The 16,886-nt window shown below is 37.2% G+C and overlaps 1 protein-coding gene across 5 annotated transcripts in view; it reads left to right on the top strand.

Annotated features, from left to right (window-relative positions):
* Positions 1–16,886, top strand: part of fhod3b (formin homology 2 domain containing 3b) — a 167,888-nt gene that overhangs the window by 102,420 nt on the left and 48,582 nt on the right. For all 5 annotated transcript variants that reach the window (XM_042740797.1, XM_042740801.1, XM_042740800.1 and 2 more), the window contains exon 5: positions 3,923–4,028. In XM_042740797.1, coding sequence (XP_042596731.1) covers positions 3,923–4,028 — 106 coding nt within the window. The remainder of the gene's footprint in view (positions 1–3,922; positions 4,029–16,886) is intronic.

Below are 16,886 nucleotides of genomic sequence, written 5' to 3'. Positions count from 1 at the left end.
TTCTCACAACCATTTATAAATAATTGTGCTTTAAATTGAAATGATATACAGCATGCGTGTAATTGAAGAGCACGTGTTACAAGCACAGTATAACGGTGGACAGGACGGGAAGATTCGTATTTACTGACATATGGCCTGACAACATCTCATCTGACCGCAGTTCAATGTTGTTCTACTGAAGCGCCTCGTCAGCTGTACCATTTCTATGCCCGTTTGACTCTCGCTTGGTGCTTGGTGCACGTCTGAAGAGTCTCCCATTTGATGTGCTCCTAAAGATGTTCTGCACGTCTAAATAAACACACTTTTTGTCAACAAAAAAGAGACAGAAGCAGCAGCTCTGAGTGGGGTGGCAAACCCCTGCATTAAATATTTTTAACACTGTTAAACTGAAAAAATAAAAATAAATAGTTCACCCAAAAATTAAAATTGGTTCCTGTTTTACTCACCCTCAAGGCATCCTAGGTGTATATGAATTTCTTCTTTCACACAAATCCATTTGGAGTTATATTTAAAAATGTCCTTGCTCTTTCAAGCTTTATAATGGCATGGGCAGGTGATTTTGTTCAACAGTCCAAGAGTAGTCAAATAAAGCCCATCCATCCATATTAAAACATCCCTCACATGGCTCTGGGGGATGTACAGTATAAAGGCCTTCTGTAACAAATTGATGTGTTTTTGTAAGAAAAATATCCATATTTTATTAATATGGTAAGTTAAGGCCTTCTGTAACAAATTGATGTGTTTTTGTAAGAAAAATATGCAGCATGCAATTATTCTCTAACAGTATAAAAAACATACCAACAAGCAAACACGAGTTCAAAAGCTACACGAGAATTATAATTACGAGTGGATTGCACAGCACTCACGTCGTGTTGCAAGCGGCTAATTCCCCTGTGCGCCTAATAAAAGACTTGAATTCCGTTTCTGGGTGGCGTCGTTTAGCTGGCAACGTGTGATGGTCACATTGCTGCCTCACGTGTCTGGGCAAACACGCTGAGGTAGCTTTCGTGGATGAGTCATCTTCTCTCTGCGGGAAGATGACATCTCTCGGAGCTGCGAACCAGGCTCTGCTTCTTCAAAAAAGGCGGAGTCCCGCTTGTCTGCCTCACTTCCGGCAACCCGCGATTTGGGGCTCGTTTGGCGGGCCGACTGTGTTATGACCTGAAAGCACTTTTTTTTTTAAACATAGTGCATTATTTGTGGCAAACCCCGCAGGGAACCAACTGGGGACCAAATATCCAGAGGAGTAACCCACGGAACGCGCTGGGCCCTCTTCAAAGAGCGTACCGTATTGCCTCCCCATCTCAGCATCGGAGGGAAAATAACCATGCTGCCCTTATGGTGGCGGAGCCTGAATTTTTGCAATAGGGTAGTAATCTCCACTTGCAGGATGATTGGTAGCGCTGGTTTTCAGCGCCCCCACCCGGTACAGCATTGCCAGCTCCTCCTCCCTCAACCCTCGAAGTAGCGAGAGTGATTGGGTAGCGATGCAAGTTGCCTAATGTGGGGAGACACAAGTCACAATAACCGGGCCTTGCAAAAGAGCTTCAAAGACTTGTGAAGGAAGCACGAGGGTGGTTACGATCCAAATGAACCGCCATGGCCTTTAAGAAAATGCTTTTCTGGTCGTTTTCACGCTTGGGTAGGAGCACCATCTCTTGAGTGGTAGGTGACAAAGATCATTTCAAATGTGAGAGAGCATGTAACCTTTTGCACGGAAGCAGACTGAGGCAGTCCAACCTTTTGCCCGGCGGGCAGCTGCTTCCACCTCAACGCCCCGCCTTCGTCGCCAGGGCGGGCCCCCACCCCTTCCGCAGCAGCCTACAAAGCGCCATAGAGCTGGGCATTTCTGGTGGTGATGTGGAAGAGCAAAGGCCCCACGGGTGGCCCAGAGAGAGGTGTTGGTAAGGGTTTAGTGTAGGTGGTTTGTAATTTAAATTTTTAGAGAGTATTTAACTTTTAATTTTTCTATTCGGGAATTTAATTTTGGAATTTATTGTTTTGCTGGAATGGTGAGATAAGTGTACCTTTAGCATCACTCACTGGACATTTGACTATGAAAATTCAGCAAGGCAATATGATTTTGTTGTAGAAGCAAGCTAAAACACTGTAAGAAAAATTAAAGGGTGAGATACAAAGCATAACCTTTTCGCTTCCACTGTAAATTAAAGGGTGAGATACAAAGTCGCAATCTTTAAATTATGAGTGATATAAAGTCACAATAATGAGAAACAAAGTAAAAAAGTGACAATGTCAAACTGTAAAATACAAATAATAAAGTCAGTTTGTGAGGTATATAGTTGCAGTTGTGGGAATTAAAATCACAATTCTTATATAAAAACATACATATATTTAAATTAGCAATGTTGTGCAGCTATTGTTGGAAAAATTAGTTTGCTACTGTTTAAGCTACACTATTTTAAAAACAGCTGCTGCTTAATTGTAGTTTAGTTAGTAGCAGTGCTACTTTTGGTTAGCCACTCCCACAACACTGACACACACACAGAGCCAGGACAGAATTCCAGTTCAGCAGTTCCATTTACTGAAACCGATCTCATAATACTCCTAATCCCCCTGCATTTTAATCTAAGATGTATGAATCACTTGAGAACATTATGTATGAGCAGTTATCTGATTGATCACTCGACTCAGGAAGAATTGTGGTAAGAATGGCATTTTTCATGCTGTCCTGAGTTTAAGTATATTTTGCATGTGCCGTAAAGTGCATTTCTCCAGACGTGGGCATACTGTGTCATTATAGACTGGCTGTGCCAAAATAAATTCCACAAATCCAACACCACTAATCATTTTCAGATCAGCCAATAGGGTGTGTCCATGCGAATCCCAAAGCAGAAGAAATAAGCAGGAGCCTGGTTCACATCCACACATGACACACAGGACAGAGGAAGGATGCATGCTGTAATCAGAGAATTAGTGAAGTGTGGCCAGCCGTGGGCCTGTGTGCGTGTGAGTGCCATAAATCAAGCGGAGACACGTACTGCTCCTCACACCTCTTCTACAGTGTGTTTAATGGGCTCTTTACTGCTAGGAAGCAGTCGATCAGCACTTAGCAACCCAAATTTACTCAACCCCAAACAAAAAGGGTTTCCATGGGTAGGAAGTAAAAAGGATTTCAAACTATAAGTGCTCAGTGAGGGAGATCTGGAGGAACTCTACAGGGATGAGACCAAGACAGCTCTATAAAACAACACTCTGCAGAAAAGTGTTTAAATATCTCTGCAGCTTATCATAAAGTAGGTTTTATAAAATGCAGTAATTATATGAAATATACTGTAAAACCATTTTATTATATTTAATTGCTATATTTTATATGATTTTAGATTAATGCTGTATTGAAACTGCATAAGAAATTGTATATTTCATTTGAAGTTTAAATTTGTAATACAGTTTAATAGGTTAAAACTTTTAAATGAATTGTTTTCTTTTCTTTTTTTTATTTGACCTTTCAGTTGTTCATAAAAGCATGTTGGGCTTCTTTTCAGGTTATTTTAAGACGTTCCCAGCACCTAGAGGACAGAGAGTTTGCAGAACAATGCAACATGTGTTGGTGTAGGAGGGGGAACCTTTAGGGAGCGTAGAGAAAATGCTGACAGAGCGTTTGACAGATGGGAATTCATAAGCTTCAGTTTGGGCTGTGTCAGTTTGAAATCAAGTCCATTTATGAAAACACAACGGGGCCTTTCTGCAATTCTCTTTGGTCACCCTGAAAGTGTGTTGCAATAAAACAATATTTTTCTCACATTATGGAGTGTGATTTTCTTGATTTCTGTAGGTTGTTTTAATTTCAAGATGCATCAATATTTTTTTATCCACAACCTGTGTTGTGTCTGTGTAAATTATGTGTTTCTTCTCGGTATTTCGTAAATACATTGAGTTTTTGCTACTTGTGTTTCTCTTGCAGGATGATAAAGATCTGGTGCATGAGTTTGTGATGGCTGAAGGACTCACATGTCTTATTAAAGTGGGAGCTGAGGCTGACCAAAACTACCAGAACTACATCCTCAGAGGTACCACATCACCACACATGAATATATGTGATTCATTAACTACCAAACATATAAAACAAGCAATTATTTTTTTTTTTTAAATAAATTAATATTTTTATTCCACAAAGATGCATTAAACGGATGAAAACTGACAGTAAACTGTCAAATAATCCCAAAACCCCAAACTTTTGTTGAAACATTCTAATATAAGAAATTGTCAAACAGGGACTTCTTTGATCATTAGCAAGTACAAGTTCAAATGAACTTCTAAATCAGAGTTTTAAATAAATTTACTGAAATGGACAGTTTCAGCTGATTTATAGAAATGAAGTAAACTAACCAACATTTTGAATTCTATTTATTGATTTAATAATCTCTGTAAAGACAGATTGCGAGTCTCAGAACAAGGAAAGATTGTGAAATTAGTCTAAAAATAATTATAATATTAATATTATATAATAATTGTTGAGTATATTGTTAAAATTCAGTATATATCTCTAACTTAATTTATAGCATCAGCAGAATTGTAAGAATAAAACAATAATAAAATGAGTGGATTTAAAGGGGTCATATGACGTTGCTAAAAAAAGATTATTTTGTGTATTTGGTGTAATGAAATGTGTTTATGCGGTTTAAGGTTCAAAAAACACATTATTTTCCACATATTGTACCTTATTGTTTCTCCTCTATGCCTCGCCTTTCTGAAACATGTCGATTTTTACAAAGCTCATCATTCTGAAAAGCGAGGTGTGCTCTGATTGGCCAGATATCCAGTGCAAGCGTGTGACGGAAATGTTACGCCCCTTACCATATTGTGATGCTGTGTCCTGGTGCGACGAGACAAAACCAAGAAAACGTCTCAGGTTACGAATGTAACCATGGTTCCCTGAGTAGGGAACGAGACACTGCGTCCTCTAGGGGTCGCTATGGGGAACACCTTGTCGTGACCCGTGTCTGAAGCATACAAATGAAAAAACACCAACGAGTTGGCCGGCGACAGCCTCTGACGTCACTACCGGTGTGACTATAAAACAGGCACTGGGAAAACACGTCATTCACTAGACGTCATTAGAGGACGCAGTTCGAAGTTCCCTTGAAAGGGAACCCATTACAAACGAGGCATTTGTTGTATCCAGTGGGGACATAATTACTGATTATAATGACTTATATTGTCTTTTTTACGTGTTGCGTTGCATCGCGCCGCACAAACATAAAACCATGTCTCCATTTGTGATCAGAGAAACGACAAACAACAAGCACTACTCTATACTACTCAAAACTCACATTTCAATAGTCAGTGGCAAATTCTTTAAATATGAAAACATACTTACAGGCTGTGAGTCAGAACAGCCAGCATTGTAGGCTACTCTCCCATGTTCAGGAAATAGTCCTTCGTAAAATGCATTGCACATACACAAATATTTGAGTTGAACTGTTCTGGAACAGTGTTGTAAATACAACTTAAACACTAATTTCTAATTGTGTCCTCTTTTGGAAGACCAAACAAAGTATTTTCGCTTTCGCAACGAAACACACAGCGTTTCCACGACATGGCGGCGGTGGCAACAATACTACAGCGAGAATCAAAGTTACGCCTTCTTTCTTTGTGGAAACATTATGCAAATCTTCCCACACAGTGACGTAGACATATGGGGGCGTGTTTAAACGAGGCATTTTAGGAGGGCGTGGACGAGTCTTAACTTTTAAATAGAATATCTCTTTGGGTTTGAGACTTTCGTCTTTGCAACTTTAGGGCTCTTAGGGAAGTCGTGGCCTAATGGTTAGAGAGTCGGACTCCCAATCGAAGGGTTGTGAGTTCGAGTCTCGAGCTGGCAGGAATTGTGGGTGGGGGGAGTGCATGTACAGTTATCTCCACCTTCAATACCACGACTTAGGTGCCCTTGAGCAAGGCACCGAACCCCCAACTGCTCCCCGGGCGCCGCAGCATAGAGCAGGATTGGCACTGCTCCGGGTGTGTGTTCTCTGCTCTGTGTGTGTGCACTTCGGATGGGTTAAATGCAGAGCACGAATTCTGAGTATGGGTCACCATACTTGGCTGAATGTCACGTCACTTTCACTTTTTTTTATCTATTCACAAACAGCTTGTAACACCAAAGAGAAAGGAAAACTTGAAATTGTATCATATGACCCCTTTAAAATGATAATTGTAAATGCTTTTAACTATATGGTTTAGAATTAGTGTTCAGTGAAATGTTTGTTGTGACTGTCTTTACATTATACCACATTATAACTCCCAGCTATGTGACTACAAACCACTAACACTATACCACAGTAGCGAGCACCTATACATCCAAACCACATCACAAGGAGTTAAATTACTACAGCACAATAAATGTTAGGCACCAAACATTTTCCACCCAGCTCTATTAATTGGCAATAAAGCATCAGAATGTCTTCTTTTCCTCAGAGGGAGGGGTGCCAGGGGGGTTGTTGAAATTCGGTTTACGATCTGTAACATCCTGCCAGGCCTTTTTATTGGGCGCTTAAGCATGTGGACCCTGCCCTCTCGCAGTCTGCTGTGAAATACGGATGACCTTGCGGGGAGGGTTTCCAGCCCCCGTTTAGACCTCCCCATTGGCCTCCAACCCCATCCCCAAGCAGAGGAAGCTCTTAGCGGCCTGTTAACATGCCTGACCTTTCACCTCACATGCATGGGGAGAATAAATTAGCCAGGGCAACCAGGAGTAACGCGATTTGTTAATGGCAATTATTGGGGTCAATGAATGGTGTGCGTGATGGTGCATTTCTGTGCTTGTTTTGTGTGCGAATGCGCACATGAGTGGTTACATCTGGGCATCTGAAACATGAAATGTTTAAGCTTGAGAGTATCAGCTTCCATTTTTAAAAGCTTGTTTGTGCATGTGGGTGGCAGGGCATCTGTGTGTATACAAATGTGTATACAAATACACAAAAGCAGAACATTACATTAGAGCTGTATGACATACTGTATTTACTGGATGCATTGTTAGGAATCTAGTGTAAGCTGCTCTGGCCTGTTATTATTTTTATTCCTCACTTTGAATAGCTATAACTTTTTATCGCTATAGTTAAAAAATACCAGAACTTTGATGCATAAAGGGTCTGTGGCTAGTTGTATGTTATGTAATTATGGGATTGATGGGATGTATAGTCACCCAGCAATTATTCAAAATTTCAGCTCCACTATGCCAGTTTTATTGTAAAGACTTCACATGCAAGTATTTTTTTTTTCTTGTTGGAAACAAATGTCCCTCAGTGACCTGTAAGTTTCATCTATTTTCAAAAATATTTAATATTTTTATCAAGAGTGGATCTTAGTTTTTATGAATGTCATTGTTGGAAGTGATTTTTATAAGTGCAAAATGAAAATAGATTTGTTAAGTTTCTGTGGATCTGAAAATCAAATGATAAAACATATTAATGATTGACATTGGACAAGGAACATGAAGCGACAGGAATCCATGTGGAACTGCAGAATTACAGACAGAAATCAACCACATAATTCACATTCAATCAGCTATATCAGTAAATTTTATGAGTAATGAACAGATAAATAAATAATTCAATTTTATCAATATATATATTATTTATGTGTATTATATGCAACACAGTAAAAAGTTAAAAAATTTAAGTTCAGCATTTATTTAGAAACAGAACTAGCACTATCTTTTGTCATGTTGTAAATAGGGGTGTAAATCGGATGGTTCGTCACGATGCGATACGATATTTTCCGATACTTCAAAAAATTCTAAGATACGATTACGATTCGATTCGATACAGGAGTATATCGATCGCTATATCGATATTTTGATATTTATATCTATTTTAAACAACCATCTACATTTTTATTAACTCACAAATGCAACCAAAATATATAACAAGAACATTTATCTGAAAATTTTACATTCTGTACCTCAGTTGGGACATTCACCACAAAAAAATAGGCCTACACATTTTTTTAAATAATAAAGAAAATAAACAATTGGATAAACAATTCTGGCTGCTACTATGGGCTCAGTGATAATAATCATTTCTACAGATAACCAAATTACAAGCAATAGCAGAAAATAACTACAATACAACAAAGACACAAGTTCAATAAACAGTGCTTTTCTGGTTTATCAGTCAGTCAAAAATAAATGTTCAGGTACGCTACAGAAATGTAATAGGCTAATCACATGTAAAATAACTGCACAGTCTTCACTGTATAAATTAAATATAGATTAATCATTTCTGATGTTATAACGGTTATTTAGTAAGGAGAAGTGAGTACTTGTATTTTTCTTTGACAGCATTAGATTTATTATTAGTTTGCTTTCACTTTAAGAACGAAGCACGGATTTAATATACTGATACACACGCCTTTTCTTTCTCAACTGTTTACGTTAAGACTGTTCCACCAACAATCCCGAGCGTCTTTTATGCTTCACCTTGTGCCTTCGGGCAAGGGCACTCCTTATATCGAGACTGATACGCGAGTTTGAGCGAGAATGCACGCGTTGGCGGTACTGCATACGGACATTGTGAAAATGTGAACAGTGCCAAATAAGGTGCCTATTTATACTACAGATATCGATATTTTATGTGTGGCATCGATGCATCGTATTGTCAGACATCGTATCGATGTATCGATGATTCGTTACACCCCTAGTTGTAAATGTGGATTCCTTGCTGAATAAAGCAAGTGTAGCATTAGTTCTGGCTGGTCATGTGAAGTATGGTCAAGTTTGCATCAGCTGACTCTCATATGATCCATGCCTTCCTAATGGAATACAATGTCTATTACAGTGTTACCACATAAGGTCTATTCAGTATTATTCAGCGGCTTTATCTCTGGCTCATGAGTTAATTACCCTCCTCCATCCCCAGCTCCACCTTGCATCTCAGTCAGGACTTGGCTTTCTGATATTCCTTGTTTTCCAGAATCAGACTTCTTTTATCTTGAATGATGTTGTTACATTAAAATGTCATTTAGAACATTAATGATATGTTTTTGTTCTGTTTGGTTTACCCTAATTCATTCATGACAGGTGCTGCATAGATGGGCAGGGAGTTTTTACCCAGAACAGAATGACAATCCAAACTCTATGCTAAGTGTTAATAATTTTAACGATAGTGGGCCTGAAAGAAAAGTTTTTTTTTTCTCAGAAACAAAGTTTTTTGACCCCAAACTTTTAAATGGTTGTTTATGTTTTTTATTGTTTGTTGGAGCAAAACTACATGAATTCAGTCTTCATGCTCTGTGGGAGAGCTCAAAGTGATTTCTTTACTGGCCGCTGCTTGTTTATAGTCAAAGCAGTTGGATTTACAGGGTCAGGGACTGACGACAGACACCTAAACACTAAATCCGCATGTTGAGACTTACTGGCAGTCTGTAGGATTTACAGCCTGTCCGCAATGACAGCGGATTTCTGTAACACAAAAACAAAGCTACACATTGCTCCCCACAGTGTAATATTTCAGCTAGCCCAAAATGGAAATACATTTTGTGCATTTGAAGGAATGACTGGTACAATAGTTATGCTAGACCTTCAATACAGAACATGAAAGTATTTTTCTCAATGTGAAAGTTCTTCAGGTGTTTTATATAGTGAAATAGGCAGTAACAGTGTGGCTATTCCTTTTTAGACTTCCACATTTTATTTCCTAGTTTCCACACCCATATGATTCATGCTGCTGCTATGCTTTTATGGACTCTCAGTAAGTCTCAGCACACCTTTGGGTAACAGGATGCCATAATTATCTCAAACTGAGCATGCATGCTTCTCTAAAGGTTTGTCAAGCATCCTTGTATTTACAGCTTAATTAGTTTCGATATAAAACACACAGTTGGAATAACGTTGCATTGTTCTGGTGGGACCTGATTTCAGTGTGTTTACTTGCAATCAGTGCTTGTGCCCTGGTTATAGGTTTGAACCCACATTGACACAAACAACCCAGTTGATTAAGACGCCAAATGCCAAACTCCCATCTGGGACAGCGAAACTGAAAGAGAATGAGAGATACAGTGAGAGAGATCAAGAGGATGATGATGATGATGATGACAAGCTGTCTAAATGATAGCTTCAATCCATTCCCGCTCATTTGCACTCTGTTTACTTCATTTGTCTCTGTTTTTGGTGTTTTTGTGCAAGTTGGTTGTTTGTTTGGAATGGATTGGTCTGGCTGTGGGAAAGAGCTGCTGTTGTAGCCTCTCTTCTCTGCAGCATGGCTATAACCTGGCTCACAGATGACCTAGTTTCTCATGACCAGAAGAAGAAACACACACTGCGGTGATCTTTTTTTTCCAGTGTTCTTTTGGGGAACATGCACACATGTATACTGCAGACCACACTGAAAATGTGTTATTTTTTCATCTAAATCTGGAAATAACCAAGATGGTTTCTAGGCTGAAAGTTTTGGTGACATTTAACATGTTAAAACTCCACTCAGCAGTTTAGTTTATGTTGCGCTGGCTGATAAGGCATTTTTTGTCTAACACATACTGACACCTAGTGGTGTGGATGTAGCACAGTTACACAAAGTTATTTGGTTACTGATGCCATTGTAGAAATGCAGTATTTACAATCAACCATTATTAAATAATTATATGAGCGAAAGTATCAAATAAACTTCAAAGTTCACCCAAAAATAAAAATGCTGTCATTAATTACTCATGCTCATGTTGTTCCAAACCCGTTAGACCTTCATTCATCTTTGTAACACAAATTAAGATATTTTTGATGAAATCCGAGAGCTTTCTGACCCTGCAAAGACAGCAACGCAACTGATACGCTCAAGGCCCAGTTCAACCGGCTACGAGAATACATATAAATAAATGCATTTAAATGAATTTAGAACACTTAACTTAGTGATTGCTATCGGTATGTGAAGAGACATTCAAACAGCATAACAAAAAATGTTTTTGAATCAAATCGCCTACCCTGCCTTTAATTTGTCAGTGAACTGAACCTTTAAGAATAAAGCAAGTTTTCGAATGGTCATGTGATGGTCAATGTTCACAAATTTCACTTTTTTTTTTTTTTTTGCTTCAGACCTATGATTCCATTCAATCGGAAGATATCAAACGTGTGATATTTTCAGCCAATTTAGCACACATATTGTTTCAACTTGTCATGTGTTATGTAGCAATTAGGCGCATGTTTCTGAATTTATTTGTTGTGTTTGGAACAACTTGAAAGTTTGGTAGTGTGTGATCCTCAGTCATTTAGTGTATGATGCCCAGTTTTCTCTGTAACCATTCACAAGTCTGCAAGTGAATGATGCCTAGTGTTTTCAAATATGTTTAGATATTAAAAGTTGTGTAGTGTATTATCACCTTTATCCAAAATTACTTATTTTGCATTGCAAAGTACACATTTTATCAGTTCATGCGTTCCCTGGGAATCAAACCTGCACAAATGCAGCATTCAAACATGCATCTGTCTATGCAGATCCACATCTTCTCTTGGGGGAATATGACATATCATGGTGAGATAAAGCTGCTCTTCTGCTGGGCCGCTCGTGTTGGCTGCTTTGAGCATCTGGGGGATCGTTGATAGGAATACTAGAGGCCTGAGATTTCAGCGCCATCACTCCAAGCCAAGTGCATGAAAACACATGGAGAAGTTGGGCCAGTGCCACAGTGTAAATCTGGGTTTACACCTTCCCTCTTAACACACTCTGTGTTCTGTCCAACACATTTGCACGCTTGTGATCCTATTTTGCTCTGTCCATGAAAAATCAAGTCAGCCGAGTACATTCAACTTTATAGATGGACATGACAGACTGAATGTAAAATACTAGCCAGGTATATACAGTGCGGTCCAGTAAGACCACATAGAAAATCTGTGAACTATTATAAAAATATAAAACAAATATATACAGTATAAACACAAAATAAATTAATACTTTTCAGAAATGAAACTAATCGAAAGTGTCAGTAAAGACTTTTACATTGTTACAAAAAATATTAAACACTGTTCTGTTGATGTTTCTATATCAAAGAATCCTGACAAGAAAAAAAAGTATTATGGTTTCCACAAAAATATAAAGCAGCACAACTGTTTTCAACATTGATAATAGTAAGAAATGTTTCTTTAGTACCAAATCAGCATAATAAAATGATTTCTGAAGGGTCATGTGATACTGGATACTGGAATGTTGATACTAAAAATTGCCATCACAGGAATAAATTACATTTTAAAATATTATTTAAATAAATTGTAATTATATTTCACAACACTAGTATATTGTATTTATACTGCATTGGTGACTTTCAAAAATTGACTTCTGAACAGCAGTGTTTGTTTGATTGATTGATAACTTATTTTCATATTTATGTATATATTTATTTATACATTTACATTTAGTCATTTAGCAGACACTTTTATCCAAAGTGACATTTTATACATTTAATTCAGCAAATTTATACATTTATTTATTTAAATTAAATTACTTTGATAATATTATTTACATTTTTTGCAATACTACTTTCAGTAGTAGTCTAGTCACACAGAATGGGAATGTGTCCAGTGTTGTGCATTTAATTAAACTGGTGGTGCATTTTTGTGATTCACTAAAGTGTGCTCCTCACATTTAACATTTTAGCACATCCCTCACCATTTTATTTCACTGTTTGATCATGGATATGAAGCATCAGAACCTTCAGTTCCCATATAAAATCCCTGCTAAAACACACACACACCCTCCCCGTTTAGTGTCCCTCTGTGAGCTGAATTCGGCCCTGTGATTGAGGCCCCTCACACGTGCGCCTCGGGTCAAGAGGCCTCTCAGTGGCTGCCGTCCTTCCCAGACCCGAGGGAGCTTTTCCCCCATAACCCCATCCCAGTGGCTGAGCCTGGGGTCCCACAACCATCTGGGCTTCACCAAAGAGGCAGATCAGCCCAGATAAATTTAATGAGTGAATGGAGGAATGTGAAATTAGCAGGAAGAGAGCATGAGAATGTTTATCACTCCATTTCTGATGACAGAGTTACGAAGTGCATTAGGCAGTTAACATCAATGGCGATCTTTCTAACTCCCTAGAGTCCCTGAATGCCAGTTCTGCCCTCGAAACCACCTTGTGATTTACAGATATGCTATTAAATTGATTTTAAGTGTCCATGTAAAAGCTTTTATTGTAAAATGTGCAATAGTGAGTAAAGAGTCTTATGTAATGTCTCTGGGTGGTGCAGAACATCTATATTAGAGACATTTGAAGGGATATTTCAATCAAAAGATAAATAAAATAAATTGCAGCATTTACTTAAGATAATTTTGTTGGGATGTTTAACCCCCCAAAAAATAAAGTAAAAATATATATTTTGTTTGATGTCTCTATTTGCTTTCGAATCCTTTTACTTTCATTGTATTTAGTTGAAAAATGAATGAAAAAATACGAAAAAAGATATTTTTTGTGTTGTGTGTTTTTTTTGTTATAATGAAATATTACATTCTCTTAGATAAGAAGCAAAAACACCGATATTGTGTACATAATGTTTTTTTTTAGTTTTTTTCTACAGGGGAAGAAAGGAGGCGGGAACCGGCGATAACCAAAAAACATAAAATAGCGCGACAGCCCCTCAATTGCCGCGTTTTTCCTTTCGTTTTCGAGACCGGTGAGGGAGCAGGTGTGCTCATTTCCCAATGTCCACCGGCCTCGCTCCTAGTCGCACCCCAAACCTACTTTTTAATTGTTTTTTTTTTTTTTTGTATGTCACTAGTAAACAAGAGCTGCTATATGATTTTTAATCCTGTTATGCACAGGTTTTGCAAGACACTACATATGTGACCACTGACCACAAAACCAGTCTTAATTGTAAATATTTAACATAATACATTAATAAATAAGCTTTCCATTGATGTATGATTTGTTAGGATAGGACAATATTTGGCCGAGATACAAATATTTGAAAATCTGGAATCTGAGGGTGCAAAAAAAATCAAAACACTGAGAACATCACCTTTGAAGTTGTCCACATGAATTCTTAAAAATGCATATTACTAATCAAAAATTAAGTTTTGATATATTTACGATAGGAAATTTACAAAATATCTTCATGGAACATGATCTTTACTTAATATCCTAATGATTTTTGGCATAAAAGAAAAATTTATAATTTTGACCCATACAATGTTTTAGTGGCTATTGCTACAAATATACCCCAGCGACTTAAGACTGGTTTTGTGGTCCAGGGTCACATATATACAGTAGTACATAGTATATATAGAAAAAGCAATATCTATTATCCAATATCTATGTAAATGATTTTTTTCACTTATTTGTAAAGTCAACATTTCAAATTTAACTTTGTCCTTATTTTAACTAACAGTTTTAATATATATATATATATATATATTATATATTATATATATATATATATATATATATATATATATATATATACCAAACACTCCTCAACCAGACCAGTCCTTGTGATAAGACTGTTAGTATACTAAAATAACTGAGGCTGCCTTGTAGCTTGAAACTGGCCGAGAGAGACAGAGATGAATCAGGCCATGACTCTTGGTGATTTTAAATCATGTGTGGGCCAGAGAACTGCTCCCTTACCAGCCCTAAGTCTCCCTCACCCTGTCCAGCTATCACAGAGATGTTTATGGAAAAGAGATTCATGCTGATGATATTTGTGTATGGTGTATTGTTTGAAAGATGGCACAGCACTATAAGTAGCTATATTTCGACTTTAAATTTTATTTCTGTTTGCATAGTACAGTGTGTTTTACACAATATGATTTATTACAAACAAGTGACCGCCAGTGTGAATTTTTACAGTTCTTTGTTTTAGTCATGGTTTTGGTATTTTGGCAGAAATATCCTTTGAATGTAGGCAGTATTTTGTCATGCCATATTCATTAATTTCAGTCTATTTTACTCTGTTTGATTGAAATGGAATGTAAATTTAGTTACACAACACTTTAATTAATGTTAAACAAAGAACATGAAAAAAAGGGACAAAGACTCATAGTGTTGTCTGTCAGTAATTCAAATATTACAACATTTAATCATTTAAACACGCAATAAAAAAAAAAAAAAATTCTTCAGCCCAGCAATGTACTTCAACAACACAGCATGGGTATTTTACAGTGGCTTTGCAATTGGCTTGACCAATTATAATCAAGAAATGGAACTATCAATTTTGTAATATTAGTTTTAGTTAGCTCTGCATTAAAGTAATAGTTCACCCAAATATAATACCCATGGTTCCTGACAATATATTGAGTTCTTATGAAGCAAAACGATATGTCTGTGCAAGAAACTGAACATTATTTACAACATTATTAAATTACCTCAGACAATCCAGAGTGATGTCTGGTTCGCAAATAAATCATTCTTTTGAACTGGTTCTTTTAAGTGAACTGGATGAATCAGTTTTTTGAACCATCATCTCCATTGTCATGTACATATGCTGTGCGGTTAACCGGAAAGGTGGAGGTTTTTCTCATGCAGTAGTCTAGACGGTGTTCCAGGAGGGAATCTCCAGAACTGGCACAAGAGCAACAACAGAACCCAGTGCCATGTTCTCACAACAAGTTCCCAGGAGAAGAAGAGCACATATTTTCCACACACACTCACCTACAGCCTTCAAGAACTTTCCACTTTCCCTTTGAATCAAACACATTTTTTTTTTCTTTATAGCACATTTTAAGAATCTCCCTCTAATTCCAAGGTCACTTGGATCAGTATTAATTTTTTCTATACTCTAGTGTCTGTTTACAGACATAGGCAAGTTTTAATGTAATGCTTTATTCCCAGTTCTTGGTAGAGATGACATTTTCTTAAGAAATTATGACCTCATGAGGTCAATGTCAATATATGGGAGGGGATCCTAAATAGTGCCGTCCAGCCCTTGCACCAGGCCTCCTCTGAGCCTTGCCGAAGGGTTTACCCCTCTCTCCAAGACTTAGAATCACACAGCCAAAGCACAGACGAAACAAGACCTGTTGGGCAGCCGCCAAACACAGCAAACCACTGCAGATTCTCTACTGCTCGCAGAACACGTGACTTAATGGTTTCAAGGTTCAAATCGCATTTCAAACACTTCGTAAAGGAACAGTTCACTCAAAAATGAAAATGTAGTCATTTACTCATGTCTTCTAAAACCTGTTTGATTTTCTTTCTTTCGTGGATTTTTTTTAATTAATATATTGGTCAGTTTTATTTTTATTTTTTTTCAATTGCAGATACAAACAACAACAAATAGTGAAATAGAGTTTTCAAGTTGCAACAATTTCACAAAAGCACAATAATAGTGTCATAAAAGTTGTCCTTATTACTTGTGCGCAATTTACTAAGTCTTCAGAAGCATACTATAGTGTTTTGTAAAAATTACACATAAATTTAGGGTATTTCTCACAGAATAAAAAATAAACTAATAACATGGAAAAATATATTTCAATACTCTTGCGTTCTCTCGAAAAACTTAGCATTTGCTTTCATGTATCCGCTCTCCTTTGCATTCGTTTAAAAATCTTTTGTGATGGAAACCATTTTTCCTCCCATCTCATTTTTTTTTTCCCATCACAATGTCCCCTTAGGAGCACTGTAGCAATGTTAAATTTTTGAATGAATCCTTCTTTTGAAATAATTGTTCATCCGGTTCACAGAAACAAGTCTAAATGCCTGACTGAATATTGAATTCATTCACAAATCAAAATTCATAAACTTGAATGTAAAAATAACATTTACTGATACTGGTCCTGGTGGTTCCACCAGTTTTGTCTGAATCTATTCATTTATTAAAAAAAAAAATGCAATTCATACACTACCATTCAAAAGTTTGGGGTCTGTAAGGTATGTTTGTAATGATTTTAAGTCTGTCATGCTCACTAAGGCTGCATTTATGCAATCAAAAAATTTGTAATATTATGAAATATTAT

Source organism: Cyprinus carpio, chromosome B16 (assembly GCF_018340385.1).
Source record: "Cyprinus carpio isolate SPL01 chromosome B16, ASM1834038v1, whole genome shotgun sequence".
Taxonomy (NCBI): Eukaryota; Metazoa; Chordata; class Actinopteri; order Cypriniformes; family Cyprinidae; genus Cyprinus; species Cyprinus carpio.
This window is presented reverse-complemented; position numbering and strand designations above follow the sequence as displayed.